General features: G+C 36.0%; 1 protein-coding gene across 2 annotated transcripts in view; it reads right to left on the bottom strand.

Annotated features, from left to right (window-relative positions):
* LOC145682979 (protein VAC14 homolog) overlaps positions 1 to 19791 on the bottom strand; it is an 86462-nt gene that overhangs the window by 12768 nt on the left and 53903 nt on the right. For both annotated transcript variants that reach the window (XM_081754338.1, XM_081754335.1), the window contains exons 8-11: positions 18869 to 19016; positions 14390 to 14522; positions 10837 to 11011; positions 5279 to 5397 (exon numbers count right to left, since the gene is read on the bottom strand). In XM_081754338.1, the coding sequence (XP_081610464.1) occupies positions 5279 to 5397; positions 10837 to 11011; positions 14390 to 14522; positions 18869 to 19016 (575 nt within the window). The remainder of the gene's footprint in view (positions 1 to 5278; positions 5398 to 10836; positions 11012 to 14389; positions 14523 to 18868; positions 19017 to 19791) is intronic.

The raw sequence follows: 19791 nt of genomic DNA, 5'->3' as shown, positions 1-19791 counted from the left end.
TATTTGGTCCTTTCAATTTCAAAATGTGGTTTTGCAATGGTTTTTATGCACTCACGGAATAATTTCACACGCGTCACAGTAATGTTTCTCCTCAAACAGAGAACTTACAGCGAAGGTGCGATCTCCTCGCTATCTGCGCCCTTCATCTATCTAGACCTAGACATCGAGGTAGCGACCGCGACTTAACCTCGACCTCGATCGCGAGGTATCTTCGGTATGTCTTTACCCTACGAAAATTACGGTGAGCCATCCAAAACAGGAGGCGAGGAATGCTTTGTGGACGAATTGTACTTCTTCACGACAATGCCCACTCTCATACTGCTGCTGCAACTCAAGCATTGCTGGATCAATTCGGATGGGAAATTTTTATCATCCACCCTACAGTCTGGACCTTGCTCTTAGCGATTTCCCTAAGCCGAAAGAGTTTCTGGATAGTAAACGTTTTGGAAGTGCTGAAGAGTTGGAGGATGCAGTGACTACCTGGGTTAATGAACTAGCGGAAGAAGAGTCTAACATGGGAATTCTGAAGCTCGTAAACATACGACAAATGCTTAAAAGAAGATGGTGATTATGTAGAGAAGTGAGGGAAGCTTCGGGTGTGTAATAGAATTGTTTTCTGTAATAAATGTTGTGTTTTTCATTTTGAATAACTAAACGGTCTTTATTTTCTAAATGACCCTCGTACAAAGCTGATATCCTTGAAACGAAGAACGAGTAGTTACATATACAAAAAGATATACGACTCTCACACTCCCTGGCTTTTGCTATTTCTCCTGCTTTTTGTATTGTAAAATTTTGCAGTATTATCACATAACGGAAAACACATACCACTCGATAGAGCTCATTGGGCTGAACAAAATATGGTAAGCTTACATCCTCATGCGTAGTTTTCGAGGAAAACAAACTTATGGTGTTCATGCCAATAGTAATTGATATTTTTTTTATTCTACTGAAACAGATTATTTATTAATTTTTGTACTGTTAACTATGAGATTGTCTTTTAACGGTGAAACGAACAGTACTTGTAAATCTTTTGAATAACATCCCACGTGGTGCCTGTACCTTAAAGGAGATGGGTGATAAAGATATGTGAATGGCTAAGAAACGGGGCAGAAAACGGTAGAATCCCGAGAAAACCCACGAATGAAAATGAAATGAAATCTTTGAGTTTTACGTCCCACGGTTATGCCGGTTAGGCTAAAGGAGACGGTGAAGATGAGTAATGAATGAAATTGTGGAATGAAGAAAGTGGGAGGAAACGGGAGAACCCCGAGAAAACCCACGCACACGGTGTTTATCCACCACAAAGCTCACTTGGCGGGGCTGGGATCGAACCCGGGACCCCTAGCATCAGAGGTGAACGCTCTACAACTGAGCCACCGCGGCCCCCAAAACCCACGAATATCATGTTATCCATCAGAAATTCACATGGTTTAGAACGTAACAAGAGGTCTGAATATTAACATATTTATATAAGTCTACTCGTCTGTTCTATTCAATTAAAGTGGCAAGACTATATTTTTCACTTTTTATTTAAGAAAATTCAGCGAGCTTTGTGTGCTTATGATTTTATTTACACCTTTAAACAATACTGAAGTAATAAACAACGGGCCATGATATTACAGTTGCATCCGAGGTGATATAGCCTGGAAATGCTTGAATTTGCTTTTTTTTTTTTTTTTTTTTTTTTTTTTTAAGTATTCACAAACACCTGACGATTTTGGAGGTTCCAAAATAGCTGGTTTTGAAGAAGCTTCTCACATTTGTGTATTTCAATTACAGCGTGGCGTGGCCAAGTTCTCTCGAGATATTGAGGTGGAGAACGATCTATATTGTGAGGGTTGTTCTTGCATAATAGTATGTGAACTCCCAACTGCGTACGCTAATAGTAGGTTCTGTTTTTTATAATCTTACTTTATAGTGATCTTTATTATGAACCAATTTTTAGAAAATTCATTTTGTGCAATGAACTTAAGGAAGTAAATTTCGTTTCATTTCTGCATTTTCTTCCATTTTACGTTACAATAAACTCTTTATTCACGTTTGAACTTCATCCGTGGGAACTAATACGATAACGTACTCTCACAGACCTTGCTTATACGTCATGATAATGCTCCAGCCAATGAAAGTACATGTGCAGACGAAATGAATAAGAATTCGTAAATCAAAAGTACTCATTTGCGGTGCCCCAAGCCTTTGATGACGCACTGGCACACTGATTTGTCTTCGTACAAATGCATTAGTAAGACGGTCACTACGAAAGTTTTGAGATGTGAAATAACTTACATACTTAAAATCAATTTAACACTTACATTTTCTCAAAGTATTCACCATTACACTATACACACTTTTGCATCCTCGAAAACCACTTTTGAAAGCAGTGTTGCCAGTCTTTTTCTTCAAGTGTTGAAAGTTCATTCTCGTAGCCACTACAGCTTCTTCAGGGCTGCAAAATCTCTTCCCACGCATGCGATCTTTGATCATGGAGAACAGAAAAAAATCACACGGGGCCACGTCAGGACTATACGGCGGATGAGTCATAAGTTTGACCTCCGTAGATTCTAAAAACTGAATTGTGATGTTGGCCGTGTGTGCGGACGCGTTGTCACGATGAAGCAGGATCCCACGCAATCCAGTTCTTGGACGCCGTTCCCGAAGCTTCTGGAGCACTTTTGTTAGGCAAACAGTGGTATACCACTGAGCAGTAACAGTCCTTTGTTCTTCAACTGGAACAGTTGCTACATGGCCAGATTTGGAGAAGAATGTTGCGACCATCTTCTTCCCCACACTTCGCGGTCGCTTCACTTTCGTGGGTGGATTTTTGTCTGGAAAGATCCAAACTGTAGACTGGCGTTTATTTTCAGGGTCAAATTGATATATCCAAGTCTCATCATCAGTAACAATGTCAGAGATGCGTCGAGAATTGCCTCCATCAAATCTTGCAAGCATTTCTTCACAGCATTCCACACGCATACGTTTCTGCTGTTCAGTCTAAGTGTGAGGCACCCAACGAGATGAAACTTTCCTGAGCCGAAGATGATCATGAAGAATTTTTGTTACTGCTGACGATCCAATGTTCACTGTAGATTCAATGCCCTTGAAAGTTGTTCGAGGATTTTCTCGAATCATTTGTTCCACAGAGGCAATCTTTTCATCTGACACAGCTGTTGCCGGACGTCCAGCTCTCTCTTCATCTTTAAGCGATGTCCGGCCTCTTCTAAATTCACCAAACCACCGAAAAATTGTAGCACGGGAAGGAGCAAGGTCACCAAATGCCCCCTGCAAACGGTCAAGGCTTTGTGTCTCGTTCAAACCACTTTTGAAATCGTAAAGGATCATTGCCAGAAAATGTTCCGTTTCGAGCTCCATTCTAGACAGCCGAATACTGCTCATATCAACAAACAAGTGAAGGCGATACGGCCACGCCGATAAGCGAGGCGAGTTGAGACTTGCTTTGCTTCTTCGCTCTGGATACCACTACCAAACGCAACTGTTAGAATTCAAATACAGTGCCACAACAATGCGTATCTCAAAACTTTCGTAGTGACCCTCGTAATATATTATATTTTGCATAGTCCTTTTAGTACACCATTGAAGATTTACTATTTCTTACATACATAATGAACAAATGCAATTTAATTATTGCTGATGTGCAGGTCACTCTCCCTCTACAAGCTGTACAGCAAAAGGATCTGTGTTGAAGAGACATGAAGGCGAAATAATGATCTTTTAATTTAGCGTCACACTGCGTGCAGACTGACAACAAATCAGTTTTAAATAAACTGTGATCTAGATAAATCTTAACATTCTTATTAATTTATAACAGTTTCAGTATATCACAACGATCGTATACAATAAGCCCTGAGTTACAAAGCAAACCTAGAAGATCATTTTGTCACAGCAATATTCCAAAGTCATCCGCCTTCCTCATAATAGAACTGAAACATCTCAACATATCTGTGAAATTTACTGAACTATAGACACAATAATGTTAACTTCGTTAGTTTGTGGTTTAATGTCGCACGATTATGCATCTAGTCTACAGGAGACAATGGTGGCCCCGCGTAACGTAGTTGCTAACGCTCTCGCCTTCAGTGCGAGCGGTCCCGGTTCGATTCCCGGTGGAGACACTCGATCGAAAAAATGTACAAGCTTTTTCAGGCCAGTCATCCTGAATGAGGTTTTCCTTATTCACACCAGGCAAATGCCGGGGTGGTACCTAACATATATAGGTCCCAGGTCGCTTCTTTCCTTCCCTTTCCTCTGACAGTGTGATCGCCGAGAGACGTCATTCCTCAAACTTGACGGGCAAAATGGCCATAGATGCCAAAAGTCCAGAAATCTGAATTCTAAATCTAAAGGAGACGGTGATAATATTGATATAAAACTAAATGCTGGAATAAAATAATTGGTAGGAAGCGAGGGAACTCCGAGAAAACCCATACACACAGTGTTTCTCCACAACAAAGCCCACTGGACGTGAGCTGGAATCGAATGAAGGACTCCACGCACCAGAGCGAGCGCTCTATAACTATTTCTGATGACTGACCAGATCTAATATGTTTTATTGATTACGTAATTTTTGACCTATCAAGCTATGTTAACACTCAAAACAACACATTTTGGTCTGCCAAAAATTTTCAGTGTTATTGCCGATACATTACTGAGAATTTTCGGTCCCGTATTTTCAACGAACAATGAGGTCTACGGTCAAATATTCAACGAATTTATAAAACAACTCGACGGCATCAAGTTGACGGAGATCTATTTCCAACAATTTGGTGCTATATGCCAGATATCGAACACCTCCATTGCAATCACAATCACGTTCTTCGATTATCGCGCAACTTTAATAAAACCTATGGTCTCCCACATCTCATGACCTAACTACTCGACCTTTTCCTTATAAGCCTATCTGAAAGATAAGGTGTATAGGAATCGTACAATAATACTCGAAAAATTGCGAGAAACCACCAGGAATGAACTTAGCAACACTACTGTTCATATATTTCAGGAAACATCTCAGAATACGGTATGACGGATTCAATTGTCTTCACAAGGTGAAGATCATTTCCAGCATTTGCTGAGACAAAATTATTCTGTCATATTTACTTATAATTCACAACTGACTGTATTTGTTTGTTGTGATTTGTTTAAAAGTTAGAAGTTAATAAATAAAACCAAAAGAACTGATGTTTCACCAACAAACTAACATAAGAGACCAATTATATCAAATGGTAGCTAGAAATGAACTGAATAATTTTTAAGGAAAGGATACAATATCCTAATGAGATCACACGCGTGGCTGTAATTCTGGGTCAGAAGGCAAAGAGCGACTGTCGCCACTGGGTTATGACACCAAGACTGATACAAACACGTAAATAACGAACAGCTTTCCTGGAAAGAAAGAAAAATTGAATTTTACAGTAAACATACTAGATACAGTTTTGTATACTAAAGGTACATGAAAGAAAAGTCACTGTATACTCGTGACAATTTTTACTTTTTTTTAAATACAAATATGCGCATTTTATACAATGATCCTCATCGCATTCCACAATACTACGTTTAACTATGAAAATTTTGGAAACTACCGTTTCCTAGTTCCCTCATTTTCTTTTACATTCTCGTCCCACCAATATTTCCATAATCATCTGCTTTTATTTATCATCCTTCTATTTTAGCCTAAAAGTGACATAAACCATAAGACGTAAAACCAGAAATTCGCTTCTTCAACAGAAATTTAGGAAAATGAATATAAGGAATCCTGGCCACTTGTAAAGGAATATACACGGAGAAAATATGAAAAATTGAAATACAGGGGACGAAACAACTGATAAAAAATGCTTTTCCTCTGTATTTCAAATTTTCATATTTTTCCTTTCAGTAAATTCCTTTTCAAGTAACCACCGATTTCTAATATTTGTTTTCTTACAAAAACAGCAGTTTTTTTCTTTTTTAAAAGTTCAATGCGATTTTGTGAAATTCAAAGTGGATTATTATATAAAATACGTACTCTCTCTTTTGAGTCCTAATATACCCTTAGTAATATGAACTGAAAGCACTTAGACCAACATATAAGCTTTATGTACATCTGAATTTTCTTGCCAATTTTTAATACGTTAGATAGTTTCAAAACTCCAGTACAAGAATGACAGGTGGCACGTTTTTTTCTCCTATGATTTAAGCATGAAAAATTACGGGATGTATCGTTTAAGCCGCAGCGGCATATTGCGTAAAGCGTCTATCCACTAACCAAATGACCCTACCTTCACTTGTGGGGCATATTGAACTATATCTTTGCCTACCAGTTGTAACGTATATATGTCACAAATATTCCAGGTTTCGGATCATGTTTTCTAAATTAGACAGAATTCTTTGTGAAAAGAAAAGAAGAATTTAAATCAGGAAATTATAGTGAAAAATATAGACTATACACGGAAATAACAAAGAAAAGACGTTTTGTTTTTTAATGAGATACATAGAGAATGTGACCTAATTATTATTATTTTTAAGATTTAAGTTTCTTTTTTTCTTTCTTTTGTAACTCAATTGCTGAACAGGTGCTTTTGCAATACTCGATTTGTTGAGCTAGGTCGGTATCTGAAAGCTGCTTATACACGTCAGCTCTTGTCTGTGTCTAGAGGACGTGGCAACCTCAAAATTAGGGTCCCAGCTGAAACCCGCGTGAATGCTTATTGCATATAATGAAAATCCCAGGTTTCGAATCATGTTTGGACTGCCTGGAACACTTACTCGGAAATGCGGGAACTTCGCCATTTTATTTTGTCTTAACGCAGAATGTCTTAACGTTTTGTTGAAATGATCTATAAGTTTATGATAAGTTAGTTGCCTCCTTTTCGTATTTAATATGTTACGGGAATTGAATAAACGCAGGCTAACAACAGTTCTATCAAGTGAATATAGTGAAACCGTGTCTAAAGCGTATTTCAGTTTTTTAAGAAAATCTTGCAAATAAGAGTGCATAAAATTCCATATCTTTCTGAGGTCTTACGTCACTTGAGACCTACGTTTTATAACTTGAGTACAGGACATATGTTATTTGCATATTGGTTATCTAGGGCTCGAAACGCATGCCTGTGACACCGTCGAATGCTCCCAATAAGGCCAAAGACATTACACATGGTTTGAGAGAACTAAAACATCATATTTTGTGGCGTTGTTCTTCCTCATGGAGTAACGTTAACACTCATGGACATTGATGGAGGTAATGGAAGTTAAGATTCCCTACCGCGGGAGGTGAGGTGCTGGGATAATTCCCAAATGGATGAGTAATGCGTGCCCTTGGGTCTGCTAGGTGGTGGCTGGCTGCACACATGGTACCTCAAACAAGAGTTTCAACGATCTGAGGTAGGAAGGGCCACTTATAAAGCCCTCCCCTTCCGAGATTATCTGGAGTTCCTGGATTTGGGTTAGTCTCTACCGGATTTGGTAACTTAGAGTCTTGTAATCCAAGGAGGAGGTGAGCTTACCTCATAACGCTTGGGTACCAGAATGTTTATGTTGATAGGCTCCCCTCGCTGCGAGAGCTCCCTCAACCAGTAGGTATAACTGGAAGACACTTAAGGTGTAATAAACTTATTTGTGCATTATTTTTGGTGTGCCCAGCTGAGACAATTTAATCATTTCATTTTAAAGGCTGCTACTTTTCCACGCACACTATACGTAATCATTGTATGTTCTCGCAACGGATATATCAACAACGAAGCAGATGACAGCAGTCGCCAGCAGCCAATCACAATTGTACCTGTGCTTACGTCACTCTGGTAGGTGGGACTCACGTGAGCAGCACGGACAAAGAGGAAGCTGCATGACGTAGCGGAGACTCCGATTCTGGACCAGCACTTTACATATGCTGCTCAACAAAATTCATAGAAAAATGTAAACTTGTGCGTATCCATTTGTATTTTTATACTCAGAATACATCCACATTTTCTGATGTTAGAATTTTATCCGTCACTTGTAGAGATGTAAGTATATTGTCAATATCAAATATAATCACTATTTAATGCGTACCATTGGCGCTATTCTGACCCGGAAATTGTCACCTCGTGTTCTTCATTTTGGTGTGCATGGTGGAATATATTGATAATAACGAATTTTCATTATTTTATGTTCTTTTTCAGTTTAAATGATGCTGAAGTTTTATTCTATTCATAAGTTTAAGGTTGTTGTTTGAATCTTTGTCTATGTGTGGTTAGTGGTAAAAGGAGCTATTACTTTAGTGATAACTTGTTTTGTCGTTAATGCTCGGGCGAAATATTTGATCAATGACTACCTAATGTAATGCTTACTCTACTTGGATTTTCATCCTATAGGGTAAACATCACAAAGGCCCTACAGTCTGGTAGTTAGGACATTATGGCTGTCGAGTCTGGTGGGCTTAAGGTTCCAGAGTTACTAACTCCAGAGATCGAAATTATCGACTTTCACCTTCAAAATTATCGTATATTACAAACATTATTGTATATTCGTTATGTACGTGGTAATTGTGGAAACAAGTATAATACTACTAATAATAAAACACTACTAATAACACTACTAATAATACTAATAATTAATAGATTATTTATCTAGTAATCTTCAGTTTCGAACTAAAAATTGTGTTATTGTCCTCACCATTTTTTATTAAAAAAATCTTTATTAACACTACTCTGATCAACAATAATATTTAAGCAACAACAACAACAACGTGCAAATAACGGAAGTCCTTGAAACCACTGGACCAGCCAAAATGTAAGGCAGGTTTGTAAAAGTAGGGTGGTCATCTATCCATGAACTCAACTACAATGTATTTTTGCCTTTCAGGTTTTATACATTAGATGTATGGAAATTTGGAATTAATGACCATCACTCATTGAGTTTGTTTCTTAGGTGTTTAATGTCCCTTTTCAGAAGCGAGGCTGTGTAAGACATGAACTCATAATTTATGGACATGAGATCAGAACTACGTATGTATGCCTCGATCGGAGATCGACAACGGCCACGTATGCTGGCTAGCAGGGGCGGCGGTTGGACGTTAAAAGTGGGGGGGCAAGACATGATCTGAATATTTGCATATAAATGTTACTTTCCCTGGTCGTTTCTGACATTTAGTTTGACGAAAGGTTGTATAACTAATACGAAACTATCTTTTTCAGTTAAAATACCGTATATCGTATTTCATATTTTATTAAGTAAATTGACAAGAGCAACGCAAGTAGGACTAGCCCTTTGTACTCCTAAACAACGAAAGTGTAAGAAGAGATTTGATTCCTTGCTCATGAATATCCTAAAATTCTGTCTGGAAAACTGAGTGATCAGATTATTGAATAACAAATTAGCAAAACAAATAAATAGCAAGGATAATATTAATCATAGTAATGAATAATGATGCTTGTTTTGCAAAAGTTATATTGAAGCAGGAACTAATGACCAACTTAATTTTTAATTCCACACATGCTATTAAATGTATGTTATTACTCTTAGAAAATGAAAGACAGTAAATACTACAAGCATATGCTACTACATTTAATGAAATATTTGATTTTGAAACTTCCCGAAACTTGTTTGTTGCAATTAGATGCAGTTTTCATTTTCTTGGAGCACATCAAAACACAATAATACTTAGAATCACTCCATACTCCAGTTATATAAAATAATGCTAAAACCTAGAACTACGTTGAACTCACTAAATTGAATTGCATATACACTCATACACCCCTAACATACCACTTCACTCGTATATTACACTACAAAACAATGGAAAAGGTAGAAGTTGTTTCTTATTACGCTGTTTTCCCTTACATTTTAGGAACTGTCAACTTTGTGCAAGTAAAGAATAACTTGTGAAATACTTTATTATTATTATTATTATTATTATTATTATTATTATTATTATTATTATTATTATTATTATTATTATTATTATTACTGAAATGTTCTCTCAATTAGTTTGAAAGCGGCTGACTAACATATGTATCTTGTAAGAATTGAAAGTATGCTGAAATTGTTGTACTCCAATAGGTTAATTTTGGGGTTATTTTCTGTGGCAATCAAAACGCAATTCCTGTAGTTTTTTCTTTACTCCACGGGAACACAACCAATACGCACTCGCTAAACGGCAAATATATGGCACCATTTTTTCTATGAACCAATAATACAGTAGGACGTCGATAATCCGAACTAATTGGGACCACAGGTAGTTCGGATTTTCTAATTCTTCGGATTTTCGAAAATGATCAAGAAAATACCACTTAGGCTTAACTATACTGTATGGTATGCTCTTTTATCGATACAGTGGTTATACAGTACATACAGTAACTACAATACCGTACGTAAAGCTACATACACTTAATGTTTCTGAAGAACCTGCTCGTGCACTAAATTACACTGTTCTTGTAACTCACACTTAAAACTTAACTTGTACAGGCCTAAGGGAAAATAAAACTAAAAATATGTATGACAAACAATTACATATGAATGAGCTTTTGTACAAACACTGACTTCACACAAGTTTGTGTATCGCTAGCGCTAAGACAAAATGTAAAAAGCTTCTAGGGATCGCGTTCGGATTATCGACGTCCTACTGTACATACAAAAACTTTCCATTTCTAAATGAAACTATATATATTAATGGGTTACTTCAAAAAAGTGCGAGGGCAACTGCCCCCCTTAATCGCCGCCCATGCTGGCTAGTACTCATCGAAGTTCAACTTAGTATTGATAATATTGTCTTGCATTATTGAAATTCTTTCCATGGAACTAAGTAGAACACAAGCGAACAGTTTAAATTGTCATTAAAGAACATTGTGAACTGATAAAACAACTACGTACCTCTGTTTTCAGATCTTTCAATTTCGTTCTGAGTTCGAACAACTCAGATGATGTCAAAAGAATTGTATTTAAAGTTTCCACCATAATGCTTGCAAATTTCAGATTCTCTTCGCGCAGAAGAATTTCTGATAACGTCCTGTAAATATCTTCTGAATTCAGAAGAACGCAAAGCTGCCTGAAAAGAACGAAAACGTCTTATAAAAGCGTTTCCATTATCACTTTCGTTACCAAAAATTGCTTAATTCTTTAATTCCAAGACTATTTTTTTTTAATGATTATAATAAACTTTCTAAAAGTGAATCCTTGAAGGAGAACCATCTAGAAAATTTAACTAATGCTCTAAAGTAATTAACGCTTTAGATAATTTGAACGGCGAAATGTTTAACATTTTAGTTAGTTGGCCTGAATAGAAAATCACTAACTGGCTATGTATACATATATTGATAATCGGCGCACCCGTTAAAAATGAAAGCGAACGAAATACATAACGATGAAATAAAATATCTTCCCGAAATTAGGAAAAATAATGATTACAATATTACTTAAGAAATGGTATGGGGAGACAGGATACAGTGCCGTGCCTACTCCCATCACACACGTAAGATAAGAATCATGACAGAAATGAAAATTGAATCAGTTTACCGAATAATCTAAATAAGACGCTCAAGATTCTGTTTAAATTTGGCCGGACTACTAGGCAAACAGTTAAAAATAACACTTAACGGAATATATTTTACGGCCGGTTCATAAACTAGTGTGTGTATCCAAGTTACGTGCTTGAAATATACATAGGAACCGAAAAAGCAACACCCAACTTTTGGACTATAGTAACACTTAAAAATAAAAATACAAGACATTAACCAAACAAGCACAAACATTTTATTTAAATTCCACAATAATATAAAGAGGGTAATTATGAAGTTATTTTTATTAAAAGAAAGAAGCACGCGATTAAAAGACAGGGGTCCACTAATCCATGGCTAAACCAGAATTATAGATATGTTTTCGGAATTAAAAGGCGAGCTATAAACTGAATCTCTCAACTTTTAAGTAGGCAGCATGGAATCAGCACAAAAGAGGAAACAGAAAAACTTACTTTTGAGAAATTACTTACAAATTAGAATTCCTGAACAATTTTCTTTTAATTTCAATTTCAATTGTACCTAGATAATTCATTTTTCTTCATTCCTTCTAAATCTAAAGTTGGGTTCCGTGTAGGTTTGAAATAGTTCTCGTTTGCAGTAAGTCCCAAGTGATACAGCATTATAATTCCACATTTAATTACGAAACACTACTCATACCTACTTCCTGTATAATAATAATAATAATAATAATAATAATAATAATAATAATAATAATAATAATAATAATAATAATAATAATAATAATAATAATAATAATAATAATAATAAAAGATTTGAAAGTATCTAGAAGCGGCTCTTCTTTGATATAATCTCTATCATGTTGTAAGTAATTCAATAGCTGTATAGAGAAATGATACCACTTCAAATTTGAATTCCTGAATAATTCTTGGCATAAGCTTTAAGCTTGCTGCCAGAGCTCTGTTCACAGAGAATAAAAACAGAATTAAAAGCAATAAAAACACCAAGGAAATAAAACAATGAACGACTCATTGGAAGTGCAAATACGTCTTGTATATTGTGGTCCACTCGTGAAGTGACAGTACAAATCTCTGTGGAATGGTAAGGTCAGGTTGGGTATTCTTTTGTTTGACAAGTTCAGGTTCTCAACTCGTTGATCTCTAGTTCTTTTGTGTGATGAGGGCCGTCCAGAAAGTAAAGAACGATTGCGCAGCGCGTGCGGCGCCAATCCACCATTACTGCGCGGCAGTTAGCTCCTTCCTTCACCTCATTGTAAGCCCAGTCTCAATGCTGTGCGGTCACGCTACTTGTAAGGTGAGGTGATGTTGAGTTTAACGTCCCGTTCAGCAGCGAGGCTATATCAGACCTACTGATTAACGTGGAATCCGAACCACTTGCGCTCCCGCGATTCCAAATGACGGCGCCAATCGAAAATCCTGCCGAAGTGTCATTCGTTCTCTAAACGCAGAAAAGGTGAAGCCTATTGAAATTTACAGGCAAATAAAGAATATTTGTGGTGATAGTGCACTGAACGAGTCATCAGTGACGAAATGCTGTAATATATTTAATCAAGGAAGGACCAGCGTACATGATGAATAACAGAGTGGGAGACCATCACTTGGTACGGAACAACTGAACGAATAAGTCAAAGAAAAAATTCAGGGAAACCGACTTGGCACCAAGTGATTTTCACTTATTCCCGAAACTTAAGGTTAGTGTAAAGAGACAAGTTTTGCCGATAGATGTCACTACAATCTTCGTATCTCTCCCATGTATTTTTTACCTTTCACGAAAATTTACAATTTCTTTTACAAATTTCAACCTAGAGAGTTCAAATTTTTAGAGAAGGAACTTCATAACCTATCTAAGGGAACAATCGTTAAAGATTGTTAAAGATTTAGATACCCATTTCAACAATCAAGCAATTTCAACAATGAACAAAATTCTAAATAAAAAATCGGCATGGATTATATAGATAAATTATGAAATTATTTTTCTAAAAATTTGTAAGAGAAATCGTGAATTTTCGTGAAAGGTAAAAAGTATATGGGAGAGATACGAAGACTGTAGTGCCATCTATCGGCAAAACTTGTCCCTTTAATCCAACCTTAAGGAATTTTTGGGTGGAAAACAGTTCGCAAACGATGAGGAACTCAAGAAAGCGATGACAGTCTTGCTCAAATCTTTGGAAGTAGATGAGTATAACATCGGCATTGAAAAACTGATCCCATGTTATAACAAATGTCTTGACAACTATGGCGGTTACATAGAAAAGTAGAGTAAGTTCCTATGGCTTTGTAAATAAAGTTTTGTGCTGATATCTTTTGTTTTTATTTAACCATGCCGAAACGTTCTTGACTTTCTGGACGACTCTCGTATAATTGATTCCTAGTTGCTAGTTAACCGACATTTGTCTATACTAAGACTTTTTTTTTTTTTTTAAATAAACAAATTAAGAAACTTCGGATTTAATTTTCACTTCTAATCAAAATTAATACTATGTTATGTTTCTTTCATGTACTTCGATAGACATGTTACATGATACTCTGTTTCGGCATCCTAAGATGTTCTCTGACATGTACTTTTAAAATTTCTTTTAATTACATCTATATAGTATAACCCTCATGACAACAGCTTTTCATCTCATAGACCTTACATTCCTCATTCAAAGTCGTGTAATAGCTCTAAAAATTGGATAATGTTTTCGTCCAAAGTTTTGGGATTTTTATGTTACATGTAATCGTGCTGTAAAAATAGCCCATTCTTCAAAGCATTGATCTGTCTGGAAAATATTAGTAGTGCAAATAATTTCTCTACAAATGCCTCAGCTTTAGGTCTATGAATTCCACTTTCCGTTGTACTGCCTACAGGATATTATTATAATAAATCATTAACAAACTGAATACAGAATATCCATTGAGTGAATGAATAATCCGTCTATAACTCGTTACCTGATAATAAAAGATCCTCTATCTTCCAACAAATGTTTATCCGTGCTGAACAGTTTTAACAGACTAACAATGAACTTGGAGAAATATGGATTCATTGCATCGTTCTTCTCTAAATCCAGAGGAACTGGTACCACTGAAAAAAATAGTAACCATTTCTCAAAACGAAATAACAAAATGCAATTCCGAAATTTCATTCAGTAAACTGAGACTTTTTATGTGATATGGAACTTAATAAAACTTGGATATAAACATGTGATATGAGTGTATATTAATTTGAAAGCAGTTCTTGGCACGTGTGCCTTACATCTTTGGACCTTGTAGTTTCTTCAACAGTTAACTGCTATGTACTATTCACCTGTCTTTAACTCACAGCAGCTCAGTGTTAGAGTGGTTCTTAACTATTGGTTTGCACGATGACAAAGATTTGTGCTCCGTACACTTGGGTTTTTGTGAGGAAATTACTCTCGCATTATTACATAGCATTCATTTGTATTTATCAGTATTCTATGGGTTAATGGTAGTCGGAATTTTAAGTTAACTGTTTGATTGACTTTTTATTTATTTACAACATGCTTGATGTCTTGCAAGCCCCTGAATTATCCCCTTTGTATGCCCCTGTTAAGTACGGAAAAGTTCCTTCACATGGCTTTGAAGTTATGTATAACTGTTATGATAATTTAATAACTTAAGGAACTAAACTAACAAATGTAGTGTTGTCAACGGCTCGAGCGGCTCGGCTCACAGCTCACCTAACCGAGCCGATGGCTCACTTGAGCTGAGCCGAACCGAGCGGATGGCTCACCTGGGCCGAACCAATGGTTTATTCCAATCGAGCCGGCTTGAGCTGTTAGCTCAATTGAACCGAGCTAAGCCGAGCCGGGTGACATCGCTATACATGATTAGAAGTCTCAAGCTCCAATCAGACGATTTAGAGAAGTTTTGAGTAAATCAAGAGAAGTTTCCGAATAGTTCTCTGAAAGTTCAAATATTTAGGGTGAGTGTAACTTTTGCTACTGAAAATATTGCTGCGTTGAGGAAGATGGAAGTTCCCACTGAAAATTTCGGGAATTATTACTTGACAGGGATATGCCAAAGTTACTCCAAGTTAATATCTGATATAATTCTCTACCCATCAACCGAAGTGCTCCTACAGACATGACTCTGTTTTTATCACGCTGATAGGTGATTTATTTTTAAAAGCACGTTTTCTACACTCAATTTCTAATTTCTACTAATGATATAATGTGTAATACTAAATGGTAGACCCTGCATATAGGAATTTAAGAATAGCACAGTATCCTTCTGAAACTGACATAGACTTACGGTATTAAGTGAGCATTTGTAACAATTTTGTTTTTTGATTAGTAATTTGCATAATGAATATGGGCTGAGAGTTTTACAGCCTCCAATCAATTATTTTAAATATGTGGTTAATTTGTTTTGTTGTGAAGTGGGTGGCCATGTTTTGTCCAATTCGCTGGCATACAGAACTAACTATTTTTGCTTATTCTATACTCAGCGCCTCAGTTTTCACATCCTCATTACGAGAACTATAGTTACCACGACGACTCGTGAAGCATGAACTCCACATCAATCACAGAACTGTTTTGCCTCACGTGCAATGCATCGGAAATATTCGGTAGGATTCGTAGAGCTGTTTTTCGGAAAGCATACTTGAGAAAACGTGAAACAGCAGAAGTTCAACAACAATGTTGCAAACTTTAAACATGTCAAATGAGGGACAAAAAAGCACTTAAAGAACTAGAACAAGAACACTAACAATTATTCGAATTAAATGGTAACAATAATAAAAACAAATATAGAATAACAACAAAAGTAAATAAAACGAAATTTAGTGGCAATCAAACAACACTACACCCTTAGGAGTTGTTCTCTGTATAACGCAGCTGTCGCATCTTCCTTCACTAAACTCTTTTACTTTCATCTTATTACGTGATCCACGCTTTCTTTTCTTCCTGCTTCTTCTCCCTATTCAATGAACCATTAACCTTTCTATGCTCACGAGGGATGTGAACGAAATCGTACTCTCACGTTGGGGGTCCTGGTGACTCCCCTTAAGAGCCTGCCTTACTAAAAATAATACAAAATTTGCATTTTTCTTTTGCTTGTTTTTCATAAGTAAAAGAAGATAATGAAATGAAACTTACAATAATCATAGATAATGTTATTCTACAACAGAAAATATGAAGCTGATGAATGTTCACAGAGTCATGATTGATATATCGTTGGAAAGCTTTTGGAACACGGATGCCAACGAAATAACATTTGTGCAATTCCCGCCCTATTCGTAGAAGAGAAAGAAGAAAAAATCCTAAAAAATATGAAAGAAAATTAGAATTTGTGGGGCCCTGGAAACCCTTGCAGTCAACTTACGCTGAAAATGATGTTAGATACTTTTTTCTTCCTACAAGAAATTATTGAGTGTGTGTGTCAAAGAAATAGAATTTCTATATTTTACTAAAAAGAAAAGCGTAATGAAATCGTTTTATGTAGGAAATACTGGAACCAATGTTATGCGTAGAAGAAAAATTCATAGAATTTGAATTGTCCCCCCCCCCTCCCCATAGTACCAAGTTCTATGCACATCATTTTTGCTACATACATCATGTACAACAAGCATTATATTTCTAGATCAATTCAGTGAAAAGATATCTTGTCTTATATGGAACAGTCCAGAAAATAAATGTTAAAAAACCTGAGACTTAAAAAATTGACCAACTTTACCCTTCCCCTCCCCCATATAAACAACAAATACTTTTGCAGGGTATTTAGCGTGTAGTGGACTACTTCACTGCTTCACGTACCAATTTTTATGACTGTACCCACAAGGGGTAAATGCCCCCTCAAAAAAAAAAAAAAAAATACCTTCCCCTATCTCCGCCGTGGTAAACTCCCACATACATAAAATGCATATCGGCGGAAAGCTTCATCCTTCAGAAATACATTGATATCGAAATTATCTTCCTAGCTTAAAATAGGGGCTGCATTATTAAGTTTTAAAGCCTTGACGCAGCAGTTGCGTCAATGGACGTTTCAAGGTTAAGCGAAAGCAAGCATAATGATTTTTTTTTTTTAAATGTGAATATTCGTTTTCTCTGAGGGTCGGCTGGTTTAAACCTGCTGTTAAAAAAAAAAATAAACAAAACAAACAAACAAACAAATAAAAAAATGCTTTAAATCGTGTGAACTTCATGCTGACGTTTCCACATATCAAACCATCCGCATTACGTTTATCTACTTTTCACCTTTTAATCAAGGGATTCCGTGTTCAATTCTCGGTCGAACCGCAACCCATCTTTCAAGTGTAAACTAAATAGAAATTCGAGGTGTCCCTTTAAGCGAAAGTCTTCTCCGGGATAACCTTGGTATTTCATAAGGATGTTAAGCCTAAACATACGAAACGAAACCAAATTATATATTTCTACTTGAATGAATGCCTCTTGTTTTATAAAGAAGCCAAGCTTGCTTCAATACGTATATTGATAGAAATTGGCAAAATTTATTAAATGCCTACGTAGCTTCCAACATCAGCTTGGATTTGACTTGGTTTTAATTTTATTGAATGATATCTATATACCAAATTTGTAATTTAATACCTCAGTTTTAGCGCAGTGATTATGATACGTTGACCTTAAAATTTTACATACAAATACATTTAAGGTAATAACAGGATTTTCCCAATGGCTAAGGCGGGAGTTTCCCGATTTATATATAATTCTGTATAATGTTTTTACTTGTGTAACTGTTTATCTTTTAGTCCTTCTGAATGACTCTTGACAATTATATTAACAAATAGGCCTATGTAAAGATCAGTATAACGTATTTTTATCAAGAGTCCTTCGTGAGTGAGTCGGCAATCGCATTTGTGACCAATTAGTCCCGGTTTCGTGTCCAAATGGACAATTTCTCTTGGATATAAGCCGAGAAGCGGTTTGGATTCCGCTTTAAGCTTATGTACCCCTTCCACCATAACCTTGTTGTTAAACTAATTTCTGTCCATATTTAATATAAATACATAGAGTAAATTGTTTAAACCAAAAAACCGAGTTTAAACCAAAAAAACATGTTTTTTTGTTTTTTCTATAAAAACTATGGTTTTTTCCAACCCTGTTTTCTCTATTTTCTGGTAAATAATTTATTTTATATACAATTATTGCTCGGTGTGATAGCAGTAATGTTTCTATGAGCTTCCGCCTGAAACTTCTAGTTTGTTCGTTACACTTGGATTCAATGGAATGATAAATTCAATACTTCCGCGGACACAACAGACAAATACAGAAACTAAACTTTTATACAAGATAGTAAATTTTAATACTTACAATTCATATATATTGTATTACACACAGATTTACAAAAATCATTAAAGAGTTGAACTTGTCAAAGAAGAAGAAGTAGAAGTAATAATAATAATAATAATAAAACAATACAATTAAAAATGAGTTAATAGTACATAATTACCAGATTTCTCCTCAGATCCTGCCTTCTTTCCTGAATGTGATGATATGATTTCAGCTAACACTTCCAAGTCCTGCTGCACCACTTCATCGGAAGAATCGGAAAGCGTCCTTAACAAGATGGGAAACAACTCATCCACGTGCCGAAACATCTGCATTTGGAAATCATTTACTTTACAATGTTAACTTCACAGTGACAATATAAGATAAACATTATATTCACATAGCTTAGCTGCACTTCGACTGTTGTGACCTCGAATACTACGCGGCTGGAAATTAATACTTCCGTACATAAACAAATCATAACATCAATACACTCAAAAAGTGTTTAGCATGCTCTTCTGTGTCATGTAGTTGCGTTTAACTATGCTACAGAAAAGCAAGGTAAGTGCCTTTCGAAGTTATTAATAAAAGGCTTATGTTATAATACCACATCATGGGAGGTTTGTCCAAAGATATTTTTGAAACTCGTCACTATGATATAGCCCTTCTGCAAATATAGACGTATTTTGTAAGTGCTAAGTTTTAAAATATTGAAGTAGAGCCATTATTTCCTTTATGTGGAAAAAAATGTGAAAAACATACGAAATTATTCAATATTCACAAAGACAATTTGGTGAATTTATAGAATTAGATTCCCAAAGTGTAACGCTTAAACATGGTGTAAAGAACTCCTTGCAGGAGACAGGCCAGCAAATATTCGGGAGGTTAATGCAGTAAAGGCATTTGGTACACAGCAGGTTTATAACATTTTGCACGACGACCTGAAAGTCAGAAAGATTTCAGATTGATTAGCATTCCGTCTATTAGGATCGGTCAATAAACTGCACATATGAGACATTTTCGATGAACTTCCACGTATTTGCTCTTAGGGACTTCTTTTAATAACGAATAATAACTCAAGCAACAATTGTTCCCATTCTACAA

The sequence above is a fragment of the Thermobia domestica genome, chromosome 1 (assembly GCF_964235325.1).
Source record: "Thermobia domestica chromosome 1, izTheDome1.hap1.1, whole genome shotgun sequence".
In the NCBI taxonomy this organism is placed as follows: domain Eukaryota; kingdom Metazoa; phylum Arthropoda; class Insecta; order Zygentoma; family Lepismatidae; genus Thermobia; species Thermobia domestica.
The sequence above is the reverse complement of the archived record's forward strand: the minus strand, read 5'-3'. Positions and strand labels throughout refer to the sequence as shown.